This window comes from Oncorhynchus mykiss, chromosome 12, assembly GCF_057628025.1.
Source record: "Oncorhynchus mykiss isolate SJ-2025 chromosome 12, ASM5762802v1, whole genome shotgun sequence".
NCBI classification, from domain to species: Eukaryota; Metazoa; Chordata; class Actinopteri; order Salmoniformes; family Salmonidae; genus Oncorhynchus; species Oncorhynchus mykiss.
In genome coordinates this window covers 62815064-62830462 of record NC_143033.1, presented here as the reverse complement: position 1 = coordinate 62830462, position 15399 = coordinate 62815064, and the positions used below count along the sequence as shown (strand labels likewise).

At 41.0% G+C, this 15399-nt stretch overlaps 1 protein-coding gene across 1 annotated transcript in view; it reads right to left on the bottom strand.

Moving 5' to 3' along the window:
• The window catches only part of xpo6 (exportin 6), a 62934-nt gene that overhangs the window by 27656 nt on the left and 19879 nt on the right, over positions 1-15399 (bottom strand). Inside the window, exons 6-12 of the mRNA XM_021624327.3 lie at positions 11721-11798; positions 10919-11432; positions 4926-5052; positions 4548-4657; positions 4011-4119; positions 3721-3813; positions 3364-3433 (exon numbers count right to left, since the gene is read on the bottom strand). Coding sequence (XP_021480002.1) covers positions 3364-3433; positions 3721-3813; positions 4011-4119; positions 4548-4657; positions 4926-5052; positions 10919-11432; positions 11721-11798 — 1101 coding nt within the window. The remainder of the gene's footprint in view (positions 1-3363; positions 3434-3720; positions 3814-4010; positions 4120-4547; positions 4658-4925; positions 5053-10918; positions 11433-11720; positions 11799-15399) is intronic.

Here is a 15399-nt window from a genome sequence, read left to right as displayed (position 1 = left end):
CTGATTAGTCAAGTCTCCACCCGCAACTAAATCTGCTTTAAAATATTGCTGTCTATCAATGATTACCAACCAAATTTACTGTGCTTAATCAATTTTGACAAAAACAATGGATATACAGTATGTTGTACAAAGTTGGTAGAATCTTATTCAAAATTATTCACAGCTTTAATGGCTGCCAAAGGTACTTCCACCAAGTATTAAAGGATCATTTAGCATTTTTTTATAACCAAATCTAAATTTGTCATGTAAATGGCATGTTATAGAATGGTCCAGAAACTTTGTTGCAATTTCACTTCTTTTTGAGCAACCAGTGAACCACTTCATCCTCATTGTGCAGTTTGGAGCTCAAAGGCTCCAAAAACACCCAAATATGTCATTTTAGAAACTAAAAAAGCCCTCAGTATAGTTAAGCAGGACTTTACATGTTGTATACATGAAATTGTTGCATTCCAAACTTTATCCGCAACGTTATATTGCATTTAGTTGTGACACCTCTCCGTCCATTTTAGCAGCAGAGAAATGGAACAGCTGGATTGGGAAAACAGTCCGAGTCAAGTTCAGAATGAAACAATATCATGTGTACAACATCTAAAGACCTGCACAGTATATACTCAGAACGTTTCCATTTATAAAAGGATGTAGTTGGGTGTTTTTAGAGCATTTTGTATGTTTTTTTGGAACACCTGGGTCTAGACACTTCTTTTTGAGAAACATTCTCCAACCAGCGAATCACTTCCTCATCCGTGTTGTATACGAGGATGAGGAAGTCAATTCAAATGTAAAAAAAAAAACAAACATTGCATGCTCGTAAACAGGTGAAACAGTGAAATGCTTACAGGCCCTTCCCAACAATGCAGAGGGGGGAAAAAGCCTTTGAGCCCCCCATACTGCACTGGATGAGGAATTGATTCACTGGTTGGGGAAGTTTCTCAAAAACAAGGGAAATCTCAAAAAAGTCTGCACCCTTCTATAATATACCAATTACATTAAAAAAATGATTTGGTTGTAAAAAAAAGCAAACTTCTCATTTAACTCTTTGTTTTTTATTATATTATTAATTAGTAACATTTCTGTAATGTACTCTCACTTTTCAAATGTGGAGTTGGTTGTGTAGATCATGTGTATTTAATTATTAAGGCAGCAACATGAAGACTGAAAGGGGCGTGTAGACTTTCACTACGCACTGTACCAGACACCTCCACCCACATCGACGGGGCTGCAGAGGAGACGGTCTGCAGTTTAAAGTTCCTCGATGGATCTAACATACTGTGTATTACTACTAAATGTACTACATACGATTTAGAGAGGACTGTATAGTAAAAACGAATGTAGTGGGCTAAAAATGCCCTGCCAGCATTGGGTTACATCCTGTGCTCCCCCCTGCACACACACGCCTATTTTTATGGGTACAAGCACTGTTCATGACACAAACTGTTCACACCCCTCTTGTTAGTGGAGAGAATTTTGCACCTTTAAAGCTTATTTTCTGCAATTCTATACACTTTGCCATTTCTAATGTGTATTAATGTGATATTTGAGTGACAAAAAAAGTAAAACATCTCTGGGCTAAAAGGCCTAAAAAATAAAAATACCACACACACACACACACACACATATATACACACACACACACACAGTTGAAGTCGGAAGTTTACAAACACATTAGCCAAATACATTTAAACTAAGTTTTTCACAATTCCTGACATGTAATCCTAGTAAAAGTTCCGTCTTAGGTCAGTTAAGATCACCACTATTATAAGAATGTGAAATGTCAGAATAATAGTAGAGTGAATTATTTATTTTGGCTTTTATTTCTTTCATCACATTTCCAGTGGGTCAGAAGTTTACATACACGGAATTTGTATTTGGTAGCATTGCTTTAAAATGGTTTACCTTGGGTCAAACGTTTCAGGTAGCCTTCAACAAGCTTCCCACAATAAGTTGGGTGAATTTTGGCCCATTCCTCCTGACAGAGCTGGTGTAACTGAGTCAGGTTTGTAGGCCTCCTTGCTCACACGTGCTTTTTCAGTTTTGCCCACAAATGTTCTATTGGATTGGGCTCAGGGCTTTGTGATGGCCACTCCACTACCTTGACTTTGTTGTCCTTAAGCCATTTTGCCACAACTTTTGAAGTATGGTTGGGGTCAATGTCCATTGGGAAGACCCATTTGCGACCAAGCTTTAACTTCCTCACTGATGTCTGGAGATGTTGCTTCAATATTTTCACAATTTTCCATCCTCATGATGCCATCTATTTTGTGAAGTGCACCAGCCCCTCCTGCAGCAAAGCACACCCACAATATGATGCTACCACCCCCGTGCTTCACAGTTGGGATGGTTTTCTTCGGCTTGCAAGCCTCCCCCCTTTTCCACCAATGATGGTCATTATGGCCTAACAGTTCTATTTTTGTTTCATCAGACCAGAGGACATTTCTCTAAAAAGTACAATCTTTGTCCCCATGTGCAGTTCCAAACCGTAGTCTGTCTTTTTATGGCGGATTGGAGCAGTGGCTCCTTCCTTGCTGAGCGGCCTTTCAGGTTATGTCGAGGACTCCTTTTAAAGTATAGATACCTTTGTACCCGTTTCCTCCAGCATCTTCACAAGGTCTTTTGCTGTTGTTCTGGGATTGATTTACACTTTTCTCAGTACGTTCATCTCCAGGAGACAGAACGCGTCTCCTTCCTGAGCGGTATGACAGCTGCGTGGTTCCATGGTGTTTATACTTGGGTACTATTGTTTGTACAGATGAACGTGGTACCTTCAGGCATTTGGAAATTGCTCCCAAGGATGAACCAGACTTGTGGAGGACTACAATTTTATTCTGACGTCTTGGCTAATTTCTTTTGATTTTTCCCATGATGTCAAGCAAAGAGGCACTGAGTTTGAGGGTAGGCCTTGAAATACATCCACAGGTACACCTCCAATTGACTCAAATGATGTCAATTAGCCTATCAGAAGCTTCTAAAGCTATGACATCAATTTCTGGAATTTTCCAAGCTGTTTAAAGGCACAGTCAACTTAGTGCATGTAAACTTCTGACCCACTGGAATTGTGATAGAGTGAATTATAAGTGAAATAATCTGTCTGTAAACAATTTTTGGAAAAATTACTTGCACAAGTTAGATGTCCTAACCGACTTGCAAAAACTATAGTTTGTTAACAAGAAATTTGTGGAGTGGTTGAAAAACGAGTTAATGACGCCAACCTAAGTATGTAAACTTCAGACTTCAACTGTATATGTATTTTTTTTCACTTTACTGCCGAGAGCTCACAAGTAAGCATTTCATTGGACCGTTAACACCTCTCTGTATTCTGTGCATATGATGAATAAAATGTTGTCTCATGCGAAAATGTTCACTCACTTGTTCCTGAAGTGACGATGAACTGTTGCAAACCCAGGTACACATCCAAGTCCTCTTGAAGGACAGGGAACTGAGAGAGAGAGAAATGGTTCAGGAGTCTAAGAAATAGTTAACTCCAAAATCAATGTTTGTCAGGCGTTTTGTCTTGAAGACAACATCATGTTGTCATAAGCACATCACATTAAACTATTGCAGGGTGAAAGGTGATACATGAACCAGACAAAAAAGGCCTGCACATTATATGTGCATAATACCACCTTTAAAATCATCCACATTTTATTAAATTAGGCGCATTTCAGTGTGTTGACCTTTTGTGGGATTTTCCAGGAATAAAAAACAAACAAGGAGAACACTCACCAACGTGGCGAAGGCATGGGACGGCAGCAGCTCCATCACCTTGACAACAACCTCCAGACTCTGCCGCAAGTACCGTTGCCATTCAGTCTGTTGCTATGGTAAGCACAAAGAGTTTAACTATTGATACAGGTTGAGGAAAAACAAGCAGTCTGTATGTGTATACACGGTTGTAATATATGTGATAATGGGGACATCCAAATGTTCCTTTAACACACTAGGCAATAAAGGCGCAGACAAATTTAATTCTCAGCACAACTGACGAAAACAGTGCGAGAAGTAAAGCGTCTTACATCATCATCCAGGGTCTCATCATCCAGCTCCTCTAACTGGGCTTGGTTATATCGGAACTGGATTCGGTTGAGAACCTCTCTTAATAGCAGCACTAAAGCGTCCTTATACCTGTAGGACCGCACAAGAGGCCAGATTAGCAGCCAATAGAAGAAGCAGCATCATACAAGAGGCTAGTAACTAAAGACAGAACCATATTAAAACATTAAAGCAACTCTGGCCCTCAAGGGTTACTGGGTGTGCAGGCTTTCGTTTAAGCCCTTCAGTAAGACAGACTCCGCTAATAATATCCCAGACTGGATGCTATGGTTAGTTGATTACTTGAATCAGGTGTGTTGATCAAGTGACGTGCTGGGAGAAGTCTGCACAACCAGTAGCTCTCCAAGATCAAAGTTGAAGAACCTTGCATTACAGACACTGATCCATAAATGTTTCACGCATCAGAAGGCATTATTGATAGTACATTCAAATTCCTTTGCTTTATATACAAGTAGAACCAGAGCAACACTGAAAGTGACATTACATCCATTCAGTTGTACCTGTTCAGCACACCGTCTCGGTCAGCCAGCCTACTTTTGATTTTAGTGGTTAAATAATCCAAGAAGATACTCCAGATGTCCAAACAGGCAAAATAGCCTTCGTGGGTGGGCTAGAACGATAGAGCAGAAGAACAGTTATTTTCTCTACAGTACATGACAGAGGTTTCTGATTCCTCAACAGTCAAACTCTAGGTAATATTATTATGGAAGCCATCTTGGCCTGCTGCAGAGTTCTTTTTCTCTAATCTTTCCCCAACTGCGGCATACGATACTGTAGTACGCGCATACTTCCATAGGATATTTTAGTGTCAGCAGCCCCTGTGAGCAGCGTAAAGGCAAATGTAGAAAGTAAACAAAATGGCTGAAAGGATGTGCTACCTGATTGAAAGTGTACTTGAAAAGTAGGGCTAAAAACTCCACCACAGGAAACTGAGCGTTGGACTCGATCCGCCGAAGGTGCACGCTGACGAACAGGCGCAGAAAGTCAGTGAACTTCTCTACATAACTGCAGACAGAGGGAGAGAGTGCCACATATATCTTTGCATTAGTCAAACTGATATATTGGTTGACTGATATTGGCCTGTTTTGGGCTTTTACAGATGATACCTGCCTTTACAATGGATGGAGAAAAAGGTTTTGTATAATTTCAGATAGTAGTTTTGTGTACAACGTCAGATGTGGGTCATTCCATGACTAGAATGCCTTTTTGTCCCTCAGACATGTGTACATTTTTCTAAAACACTTTGGATTGGATCACCTGCTCTAAATAAAACATGCTCAAAATGTTCATAAAAAAAAAATGTACTTGTAGAGTATATTGTTTAACACTTAACATGTACTAAATCTAAAAACAGGTACTTTAGAGATATTTACATTAACATATTTAAATATCCATAAATTAAGGTAAAGAAAGTGTATCCTTTATCTCTGTTGCATTCTTAACCCTCTTGCTTCAGAGCATGCGTTTACTAGGCCTACATGACCGGAACGAGTGTGCAGATCTTGTAAGGATTCTGTGACTTTCTCCCCTGGGAATTGGAAAGGACTGCAGATAGTATATTATGCATGGAATGAGCCATACACTGACACATCAAGTTCAAAACGTAAGGTTTACATTATTTTTTTTTTTACCAATGTAGTTTCCAAGATCCCGTCTAGCCGCTTTAGTTTAATCAAGTTTATTTTTCAAATGATAGAATTTGAATGCCGATTCCATCTTTGTGGGGCTGTATTTCCTCAGGACCACAATATGTGCAGAAAACTGATCCATGGCTGGAAGACTTGTCGGCAGACATATCGGAATTTGTGTATTTAAAAAAAAAAACATTTTACTCATTTAGCAGACGCTCTTTTGCAGAGTGACTTAATGGCCGGCTCAAGGCCAGAGATTGTTCACATAGTTGCCTCGAGGATTCGAACCAGCAACATTTCGGTTACTGGCCCAACCCTCTTAACTAGGCTACCTGGCCCCATATTGGTCAGGCTCTACTTTATATTGAGGTCTCTGGCTAAATTTCTGAACCAATAACCAAATCGTGAATGCATTGGCCAGCTACTTGATTTGATTCTAGGGGCTGAGGTATTCAAATTCTGCACTGAACAGAAATAGCAGACTTGAAGTGGACTGAAATAGGTGCCGGTACTCTTTATATCCAAGTCAAGCACTGACCACTCCTCTCAAAGCCTCTGTCAAAGCCTTCCCCAGCCCCTTCTAAAAAGTCTACCTGTGCTGACAATCCAGGCAATCCAATGCACTTAATGGCATCAAGGAAGTATCTGACAAAGTATTTGATGCACCAGAAGATGTGTTAGCAGCACAAAAAGGCTCACTTCAATATAGATTACACTTATTTCCTCAAAATATTAACTTTTGTCTAACAAACTATTTAAAAGACTATAGAGACACGTGGAAAAAGCATCACATTTTTTTTTTCTGTCTCCATGATACACACCTGATGTCGCCGTCAAAACACTATGCCAACAGAGAAACAGAATATTTTGTGAAAACGACACTGATGTTATATTTAAGCAGTGAGTTATGTTATTATACTGAAACAAAGTATAAAACACAACATGAATCAATTTGAAAGATTATGCTGAGTTACAGTTCTTATAAAGAAAATAATTCAATTGAAATACATTTATTAGGCCCTAATCTATGGATTTCACATGACTGGGCAGGGGCAAAGCCATGGGTGGGCCTGGGAGGCCATAGGCGTACCCACTTGGGAGCCAGGCCCACCAAATGGGGAGCCAAGCCTAGCAAATTAGAATGGGTTTTTCCCCACAAAAGGGCTTTATTACTCCGATGATCCCGCAGGTGAAAAAGCTTGATGTGGAGGTCCTGGGCTGGCGTGGTTACACGTGGTCCGCGTTTGTGAGGCCGGTTGGATGTACTGCCATTTTTGATAGATTATCTTGAAAAAAGGCTAAAATGCCCATTAACATGGATTTAAACAAATTTGTGCACAAAATTTGAGAGAAATAAGCTTTTTGTGAGTATGGAACATTTCTGAGATCTTTTATTTCAGCTCATGAAAAATGTGACTAATACTTTACATGGTGTGTTTATATTTCTATTTTTAGATTTTTTTTTAAGTGTAAGTATGATGTAATTAAAGTACTTCTCCAAATCAGAATAATCGACTCCACCCCTAAAAGCAATGCCATTTGGTGTAGGCTGCTATTTAATATGTAAAAAATTGATTGAATATTGCAATTTGGCCATCGTCAAAGTATTCAGACCACCTGACTTTTCCCACATTTAGTTAATTTACAGCCTTATTGTAAAATTGATTAAATTATTTTATTTCCTCGTCAAATCTACACACCCCATAATGACAACGCGAAAACAAGGTTAAGAACATTTAGCTAATTTATAAAATAACAGAAAAAACTTTTTTTTTTACATAAGTATTCAGACCTGTTGCTATGACACTCGAAATTGAGCTGGTGCATCCTGTTTCCATTGATCATCCTTGAGATGTTTCTACAACTTGATTGGTAAATTCAATTGATTGGACATGATTTGTAACGGTGCACCTGTCTATATAAAAGGTCCCACAGTTGACAGTGCATGTCAGAGCAAAAACCAAGTCATGAGGTCAAAAGAATTGTCTGTGTAGAGCTCCGAGACAGGACTGTGTCGAGGCAAAAATCTGGGGAAGGGTACCAAAAAACGGCTGCAGCATTCAAGGTCTCCACGAACACAGTGGTTTTGAACCCGATGGTCACTCTGACAGCGCTCCAGAGTTCCTCTGTGGAGATGGGAGAACCTTCCAGAAGGACAACAATCGCTGCAGCACTCCACCAATCAGGCCTTTATGGTAAGAGTGGTCAGACAGAAGCCACTCCTCAGTAAATGGCACATGGCAAACTCCAAGTGGGCTGTCAACAGGCACCTAGAGAACTTTCAGACCATGAGAAACAAGATTCTCTGGTATGATGAAACCAAGGTTGAACTATGTGGCCTGAATGCCAAGCGTCACATCTGGAAGACATCTAGCAACATCCCTACGGTGAAGCATGGTGGTGCAGCATCATTCTGTGGGGATGTTTTTCAGCGGCAGGGACTGGGAGACTAGTCAGGATCGAAGGAAAGATGAACAGAGCAAAGTACAGAGATCCTTGATGAAAACCTGCTCAAGAGCTCAGACTGGGGCAAAGGTTCATCTTCCAACAGGACAATGACCCTAAGCACACAGCCAAGACAACGCAGGAGTGGCTTCGGGACAAGTCTCTGAATGTCCTTGAGTGGCCCAGCCAGAGCGCAGACTTGAAAACAATATAATATCTCTGGAGACCTGAAAAAAGCTGTGCAGTAATGCTCCCCATCCAACCTGACAGAGCTTGAGAGGATCTGCAGAGAAGAATGGGAAAAACTCCCCAAATACAGCAAGTGTTTATTGCACTGTCCGTACTGAAGTTGCAACAAAGTTTCTTATTTCTGACTGAAAAGTTCTGTTACTGAAAACTCTTGTTTAGGAAAAACATTCCTGATTCCCGTAACCCTCGCTCTCTTTACGTGCATCGCATGCGATAAATTACATCAATAAATAACTAACTCCATACACAGTAATGTCGACAGCAAATTGGATGCGGAGGACGTGAAAAATACAATTGAAACGGGCAAATGTTTACTGGTTGCTCAGGGGGGAAAGGGGAAGTCAGATCGTGCTTCTTCACCTGCATTGCTTGCTGTTTGGGGTTTTAGGCTGGGTTTCTGTACAGCACTTTGAGATATCAGCTGATGTACGAAGGGCTATATAAAATACATTTGATTGATCTGTGGAAGACATGACTTAGTTGTGGAACCTACTGAAGATCAAGAAAAAGGAGGGCATAGGAGCAAGTGTTGCGTGAGTATTAATGTGTGCCAAACAGTTGCTGTTAGATTACAATATTTTTTTAAATTCGGACCATTTGGAACATTGCAAACACTAAATAAGTGTACCAGAGAGTCTGTGCCAACAAAAAAAAATATATAAAGCCTTTGATACAGCAGACAAAAAGAGTAACATGCATTCATGAATTGTGGTTTATTTATTGTTTTGGCCATTTATTGAAAGCTCCCTTAGTTATTTAATTTTAAAACTAAAATGCTTGATTGCTTTTCAAAACATGAATGTCCCGTATTCTGTGTGATGGCATGAACGAATGAATTGATTGATACAGTAACATATATATTGAAATATTGGCCTAAGTAAGTTACGGTATTAAGACTAAACAGGACTCCCTCTTAGGCCAACAGCTCGATTGTGGTTATACAAGGCTAAAGAGTAGCCTGCTAATGATAACGACATTACTTATTATTATAATGACGATCATAATAATAATTGTAATAATAACAACAAGGAGAGCAAGAAAAATTAAGGTACAGGAGTGAGAGCTGCGTGCATATTATGTGTGACAAACAGGTGCTGTTAGATTACACTATAATTTTTCTGCCTATTTGGAACAGTGTAAACGCTAAATAAATAAGTAATACCAGTTTGTTCTAACGGAAAAAAACCGCTAAAGCTTTTATTACAGCATAGCATAGATTAAAAATAGCCAAATCTGTGAAATTGCTTTATCTAACATATTGCGGTTACATGAGGCAACCATATACAATTTCAATATCACGTGTCTTAGATGCCATCCCCGTGGCCTCCACAACGAATCAGACAGGTGTCCTGTTCACCATGAAAGAAAGAAAAAAACATTGCGTTCTGCTCGACTAAAGTAATCTCTGTCGACCAAAAGCATATCGAACAAACAATCGACCAGTTGACTAAAAATGGGGTCTGCCCTAATCAATACACCCAGTCACTACAAAAGATAACGGAGTCCTTCTTAACTCAGTTGCCAGAAAGGAAGGAAATTGTTCAGGGGTTTCACCATGAGGCCAATGGCGAGTTTAAAACAGTTAGAGTTTAATGACTGTGATAGAAAGCTGAGGATGGATCAACAACATTGGAGCTACATTACTCCGCAATACTAACCTAATTGACAGAGTGAAATTAAGGAAGCCTGTATAGAATACAAATATTTCAAAACAGGCATCCTGTTTGCCACAAGGCACTTAACCTCTTAAGTAACACTAAAAAAAATGTGGCAAAGCAATTAACATTTTGTCCTGAGTACCTACCACTCTCCATATTTTCAAGCATAGTGGTGGCTGCATCATGTTATGGGTATGCTTGTAATTGTTAAGGACTGGGGAGTTTTTCAGGATAAAATGAAATGGAATGGAGCTAAGCACACGAGAGGAAACCCTGTTTGTCTGCTTTCCACCAGACACTGGAAGATTAATTCACCTTTCAGAATAACCTAAAACACAAGGCCAAATCTACACTGGAGTTGTTTACCAAGAAGAAAGTGAATGTTCCCGAGTGGCCAAGTTACAGTTTTGACTTTTAATCTGCTTGAAAATCTTTGGCAAGAACAGAAAATGGTTGTCCAGCAATGATTAACAACCAATTTGACAGAGCTTGAAGAATGTTGAAAATAATAAATGGGGAAATGTTGCACAATTCAGGTGTGGAAAGCTCTTAGAGACTTACCCAGAAAGACTCAACTGTAATCACTGCCAAATGTGATTCTAACATGTATTGACTCAGGGGGTTAAATACTTTTAAAAAATACATACACTGTATACATACATATACACACACATACATACATTTCTCAAATATATATATATTTTTTAAATCCAAATGTTCAAATTTTTCTTCCACTTTGACAGTGTATTTAGTGTTGATCATTGAAAAAAAAATCCATTTTAATCCTACCTTGTAACAACAAAATGTGGAAAAAGTAGAAAGGTGTGAATACTTTCTGAAGGCATTGTGTACTGTATGTGTTCTATTTAATTCCATGTGTGGGCCTACCTCTCGTCCAGCTCCTGCAGCCGGCTCTTGACGGTGTGCGCGTTGTTCTCCCTCGTCAGCCTCTGTAGCAGGAAGAAGGTCTGCTGAAACATCCTCAGTAGGTACTCCTCAAAGTCCAGGGGCACACAGTTCTTGGACACCAGCTCGTTGATGCACGTCATGGCCAGCACTCCCAGCCGCGACCTGTCCACCTGCCCGCTGCCGCCCATCTGATGCCCGGGCCGACCTCCGCCATTGGCAGGGGGAGCATGCTCGCCATTGGACGAGCACGACGAGTAGATGGAAGGGGGAGTCTTGGGCTTGACCCGCAGGTCACAGCCAAAACGGGCAAAGTGGAAGATAGAGGCGAGGAGGGAAGGGGTGATGCTGGTAGAAAGGGGGATCCAGCTGAATAGATGGGCCAAACACTCCAGAGCTAGGGAGCACAACTGTTGACTGTCATCATCCAGTGCTGGGATGGGCTGGGATAGCAGCTTGGAGTAATGGGTGCCCTGCAATAGACTGCCCAGCAACTCTGCTTAAAGGGAGGGGGGACGAGGACAAATGAGAGGCCGGGTTAACATAATTTCTCCCAGTCCCGCTCCCCCTCTCAAATAGACACACATTGTCATACAACCTTCACAAACACACTTAGCACAGTTGTCTCCTCTCCTCCCCCATTGTTCACTCCCCCTTGTAGATCTAAGATGACTGGGTGGGTGAAAGCAGTAGCATAACCTATACAATCTAATCAGATCCGTAAAGGGTGTGAACAACTTTCTGGAATGAAATGTGCCCCCTGATTTATAGCCCACATTCTCACCGCTTTCTCCTGAGGTGGGAGAGGGAGGGGGGGTGGCAGCCGTAACACTGTGCTTATCCCAAATCGTCTCCAGGATACCTGCAGGGTAGAAATGTAGAGAAGTGATATTATGGATGTGCACATATCACACCACTAGAATCCACAGAACAGAGAGAGCGATGTGGGGAGAAAGAGAGGGGGGTAGTAAAGTTCACAGGTTGGTGGCAACCTAATTTGGGAGAATGGGCTCATAGTAATGACTAGAGCGGAATTAGTGGAATGATGTCAAATACAGTATGTAATAGGGAATTGATATAGACTAACAAACGCAAACAATTCACACAATGCAGTTAAGAAACAATGAATGTGCATAAATTGGCAGGAGAGAGTGCATTCTGGAGAGAGAAGTGCATTGTGCATCTGGGTGCTGCATGGTCAATCTCCTCCTCATGGACTGCACCAGATTTGCCACTTCTTGCTGTGAGATGTTACCCCACTCTTCCACCAAGGCACCTGCATGTTCCCGGACATTTCTGGGGGGGGGGGGGGGTGCTGGAGGGTCTTGCTGGAGGGTCTTGTCAGGATGAGCCTGCAGGAAGGGTATACCACATTAGGGAGGAGGATGTCTTCCCTGTAACGCATAGCGTTGAGATCGCCTGCAATGACAACAAGCTCAGTCCAATGATGCAGCGACACACCGCCCCAGACCATGACGGATCCTCCACCTCCAAATTGATCCCGCTCCAGAGTACAGCCCTCGGTGTAACGCTCATTCCTTCGACGATAAATGCAAATCCGACCATCACCCCCGGTGAGCACTTTTTGCCAGTCCTGTCTGGTCCAGCGACGGTGGGTTCGTGCCCATAGGCACAACAAGCCTACAAGTCCTCAGCCCAGCCTCTCTCAGCCTATTGCGGACAGTCGGAGCACTGATGGAGGGATTGTGCGTTCCTGGTGTAACTCGGGCAGTTGTTGTTGCCATCCTGTACCTGTCAGGTGTGATGTTCGGATGTACTGATCCTGTGCAGGTATTGTTACACGTGGTCTGCCACTGCGAAGACAATCAGCTGTCTGTCTTGTCTCCCTGTAGCGCTGTCTTAGGCGTCTCACAGTACGGACAACGCAATTTATTGCCCTGGCCACGTCTGCAGTCCTTATGCCTCCTTGCAGCATGTCTAAGGCACGTTCACGCAGATGAGCAGGGACACTGGGCATCTTTCTTTTGGTGTTTTTCAGAGTCAGGACACTGAAGAGGCCTTTCTACTAAGTTTTCATAACTGTGACCTTAATTGCCTACCGTCTGCAAGCGTCTTAATGACCATTCCACAGGTGCATGTTCATTAATTGTTTATGGTTCATTGAACAAGCATGGGAAAGTGTTTAAACCCTTTACAATGAAGTTAAGTTAAGTTATTATTTGAAATTCGACTAATTATCTTTGAAAGACAGGGGCCTGAAAAAGGGATGTTTCTTTTTTTAATGAGTTTATATTAGGGATGCACGATATATCAGTGAACATATCGGAATCGGACGATATTAGCAAAAAATTCCTGACCGGGTGATGTGTTGTGAAGCTCGCCACAATAAGGATTAGCCACAATAGTGGAATTTGCAGTTCACCTTCAAAATAAAAGTACCTCTTTGAAAGTGATGCAGAAGGTTACAATTGGTGGAATCATGCCATATTAAGTCTTGATCATTTTAAACAAGGTTGGAATATGAAGCAATGAAATGGGGTTTCAGTCTACTCGGTAACACCCACAGGACACAACTGTGAAGAGTTGATGCAAATATTAGCGTTGTAGCTCTTATCGGGGGACTGTGACATCACCTCCCCAGTCAGCCTATTGACATTAATATTGAACTGTGCAGCTTTACCTAAGGATTGGGGATCAATGAAATGGGGTAACATGCCTCAAATGCAACTAATTAACAAATTAGTATTTTGTTGATTTTATATAACATGCCAACCTTGTTTAGCAGGATATATTCAATTACGGCATAATTCTACTATTTGTATTAATTTGCATTACCGTCAATGACATACTTTTATTTTGAAGGCTAACCGCAAAGTCCACTATTGTGCCTACTTCTTACTGTGGCTAGCTTCACATAGATGAGTCCGACCACCATTAATCAAAATAGAACGGTCTTATAAATCAGGGTTATTTTAGATGACACCTAGCTATATAGTTAGCTAGCTAACAACAGCTACTGAAACAGATTATTATTTGCTATGTTTTTGGGGAAGAACATTGTTTGCATCCATGAGCTAGCTAGCTTTTTTTATGACCAGCACTGTAGGTGCGCCAGACACCTTTACCAGCATTATAGCATACGTATCGATGAATCGTTGTGACATATGAAATATGAGTGACAGTGTAATTACTACGTACAATTTTTATGAACGCATTAATTTATTATGTGACGTGCAGTCATTTCAGGTCCTGATTGGTCAACAAGTTTATTTGATACGTCAAATAGTGTTATTAGACGTGCATCTTTTTTGACACGCAAAGACCCAAACGGCGTTCCATAGAAATCCTGATAGAGAATGAAACGACTGAACATATGAACAATGAAACAGCACAGCAAGTAAGTGAAAGAAATGGGTTTTGATTATGTTTTACTGGTAATGGGGACACATGTAAATGCCAACAAAATTACTTTTTGGTCAGTGTAGTGTGTGTGTAACCTTTATTTAACCAGGCAAGTCAGTTAAGAACTAATTCTTATTTGCAATGACGGCCTAACCTGGCCAAACCCGGGGAGGCTGGGCCAATTTGTAGGCCGCCCTATGGGACTCCAAATCACGGCCGTATGTGATACAGCCTGAACTCGAACCAGGGACTGTAGAGACGCCTCTTGCATTGAGATGCAGTGCCTTAGATAGCTGCGTCCATGTGTGTGTTAACTATTTAACTGTACTAGAATGCTTAAAAAGGAGAGCAGAGACCATTCCAGAGTTTGCTTTGCCAGTCAGCCGTTTAGGCAGTGCACGGATTGCTTTAAATATGTCGTGCCTATACATTAATAAATCATTCTAAATACTTACCCAGAGAGCATGACCTGGCCACATTAAAAAAAATAGCTGTGGATTGTTTTAAGCTCGCAATTTGGGCAAGTGAAAAGCAGTTAAATAGGACTACACAGTATTTCTAAATACAATCGTAGATTGGGATATTAATTTCGGACAATAATTTCCTCCTCCAGGTAAGATGGATGCATTGTAAAATGTGCGTCTCCCCCTTTTCGCAGCCCTAGATGGTTGCATTTAATAAAGTCACTTAGGTCCCCCGTTTTGCCCATTTGAATGTTCAATCAAACAGTAACAATGCCTCGATGCCTGTCTTATATAGCAAGCCATAGCCATGTAACTCACTCTGTAGGAGCGATCGGTTCGGGTTTATAAAATGCCACATTTTTCCCGTGCTATGAAAGGAAAAGAAAGGTCTTTGATTAGGCCTACTCTGTCCCTACGCCCTAAGGAAGGCATTGTTCAGAACTGTGTCTTGCAGTGACTTAAATTATTAGCCTAAATTATGGCTATGCAATATACTCAAATTAGGAATCGTAGCCTATATTACATTAGTCTGCAAATGCGATTTTAGATGCATGTAATCTTTATTATAAAGGCGCAATTTTATGGTGAAAAAAATTGTCAGCATTTGATGTTTTACCGTTCCACAGGTAAAGGAGT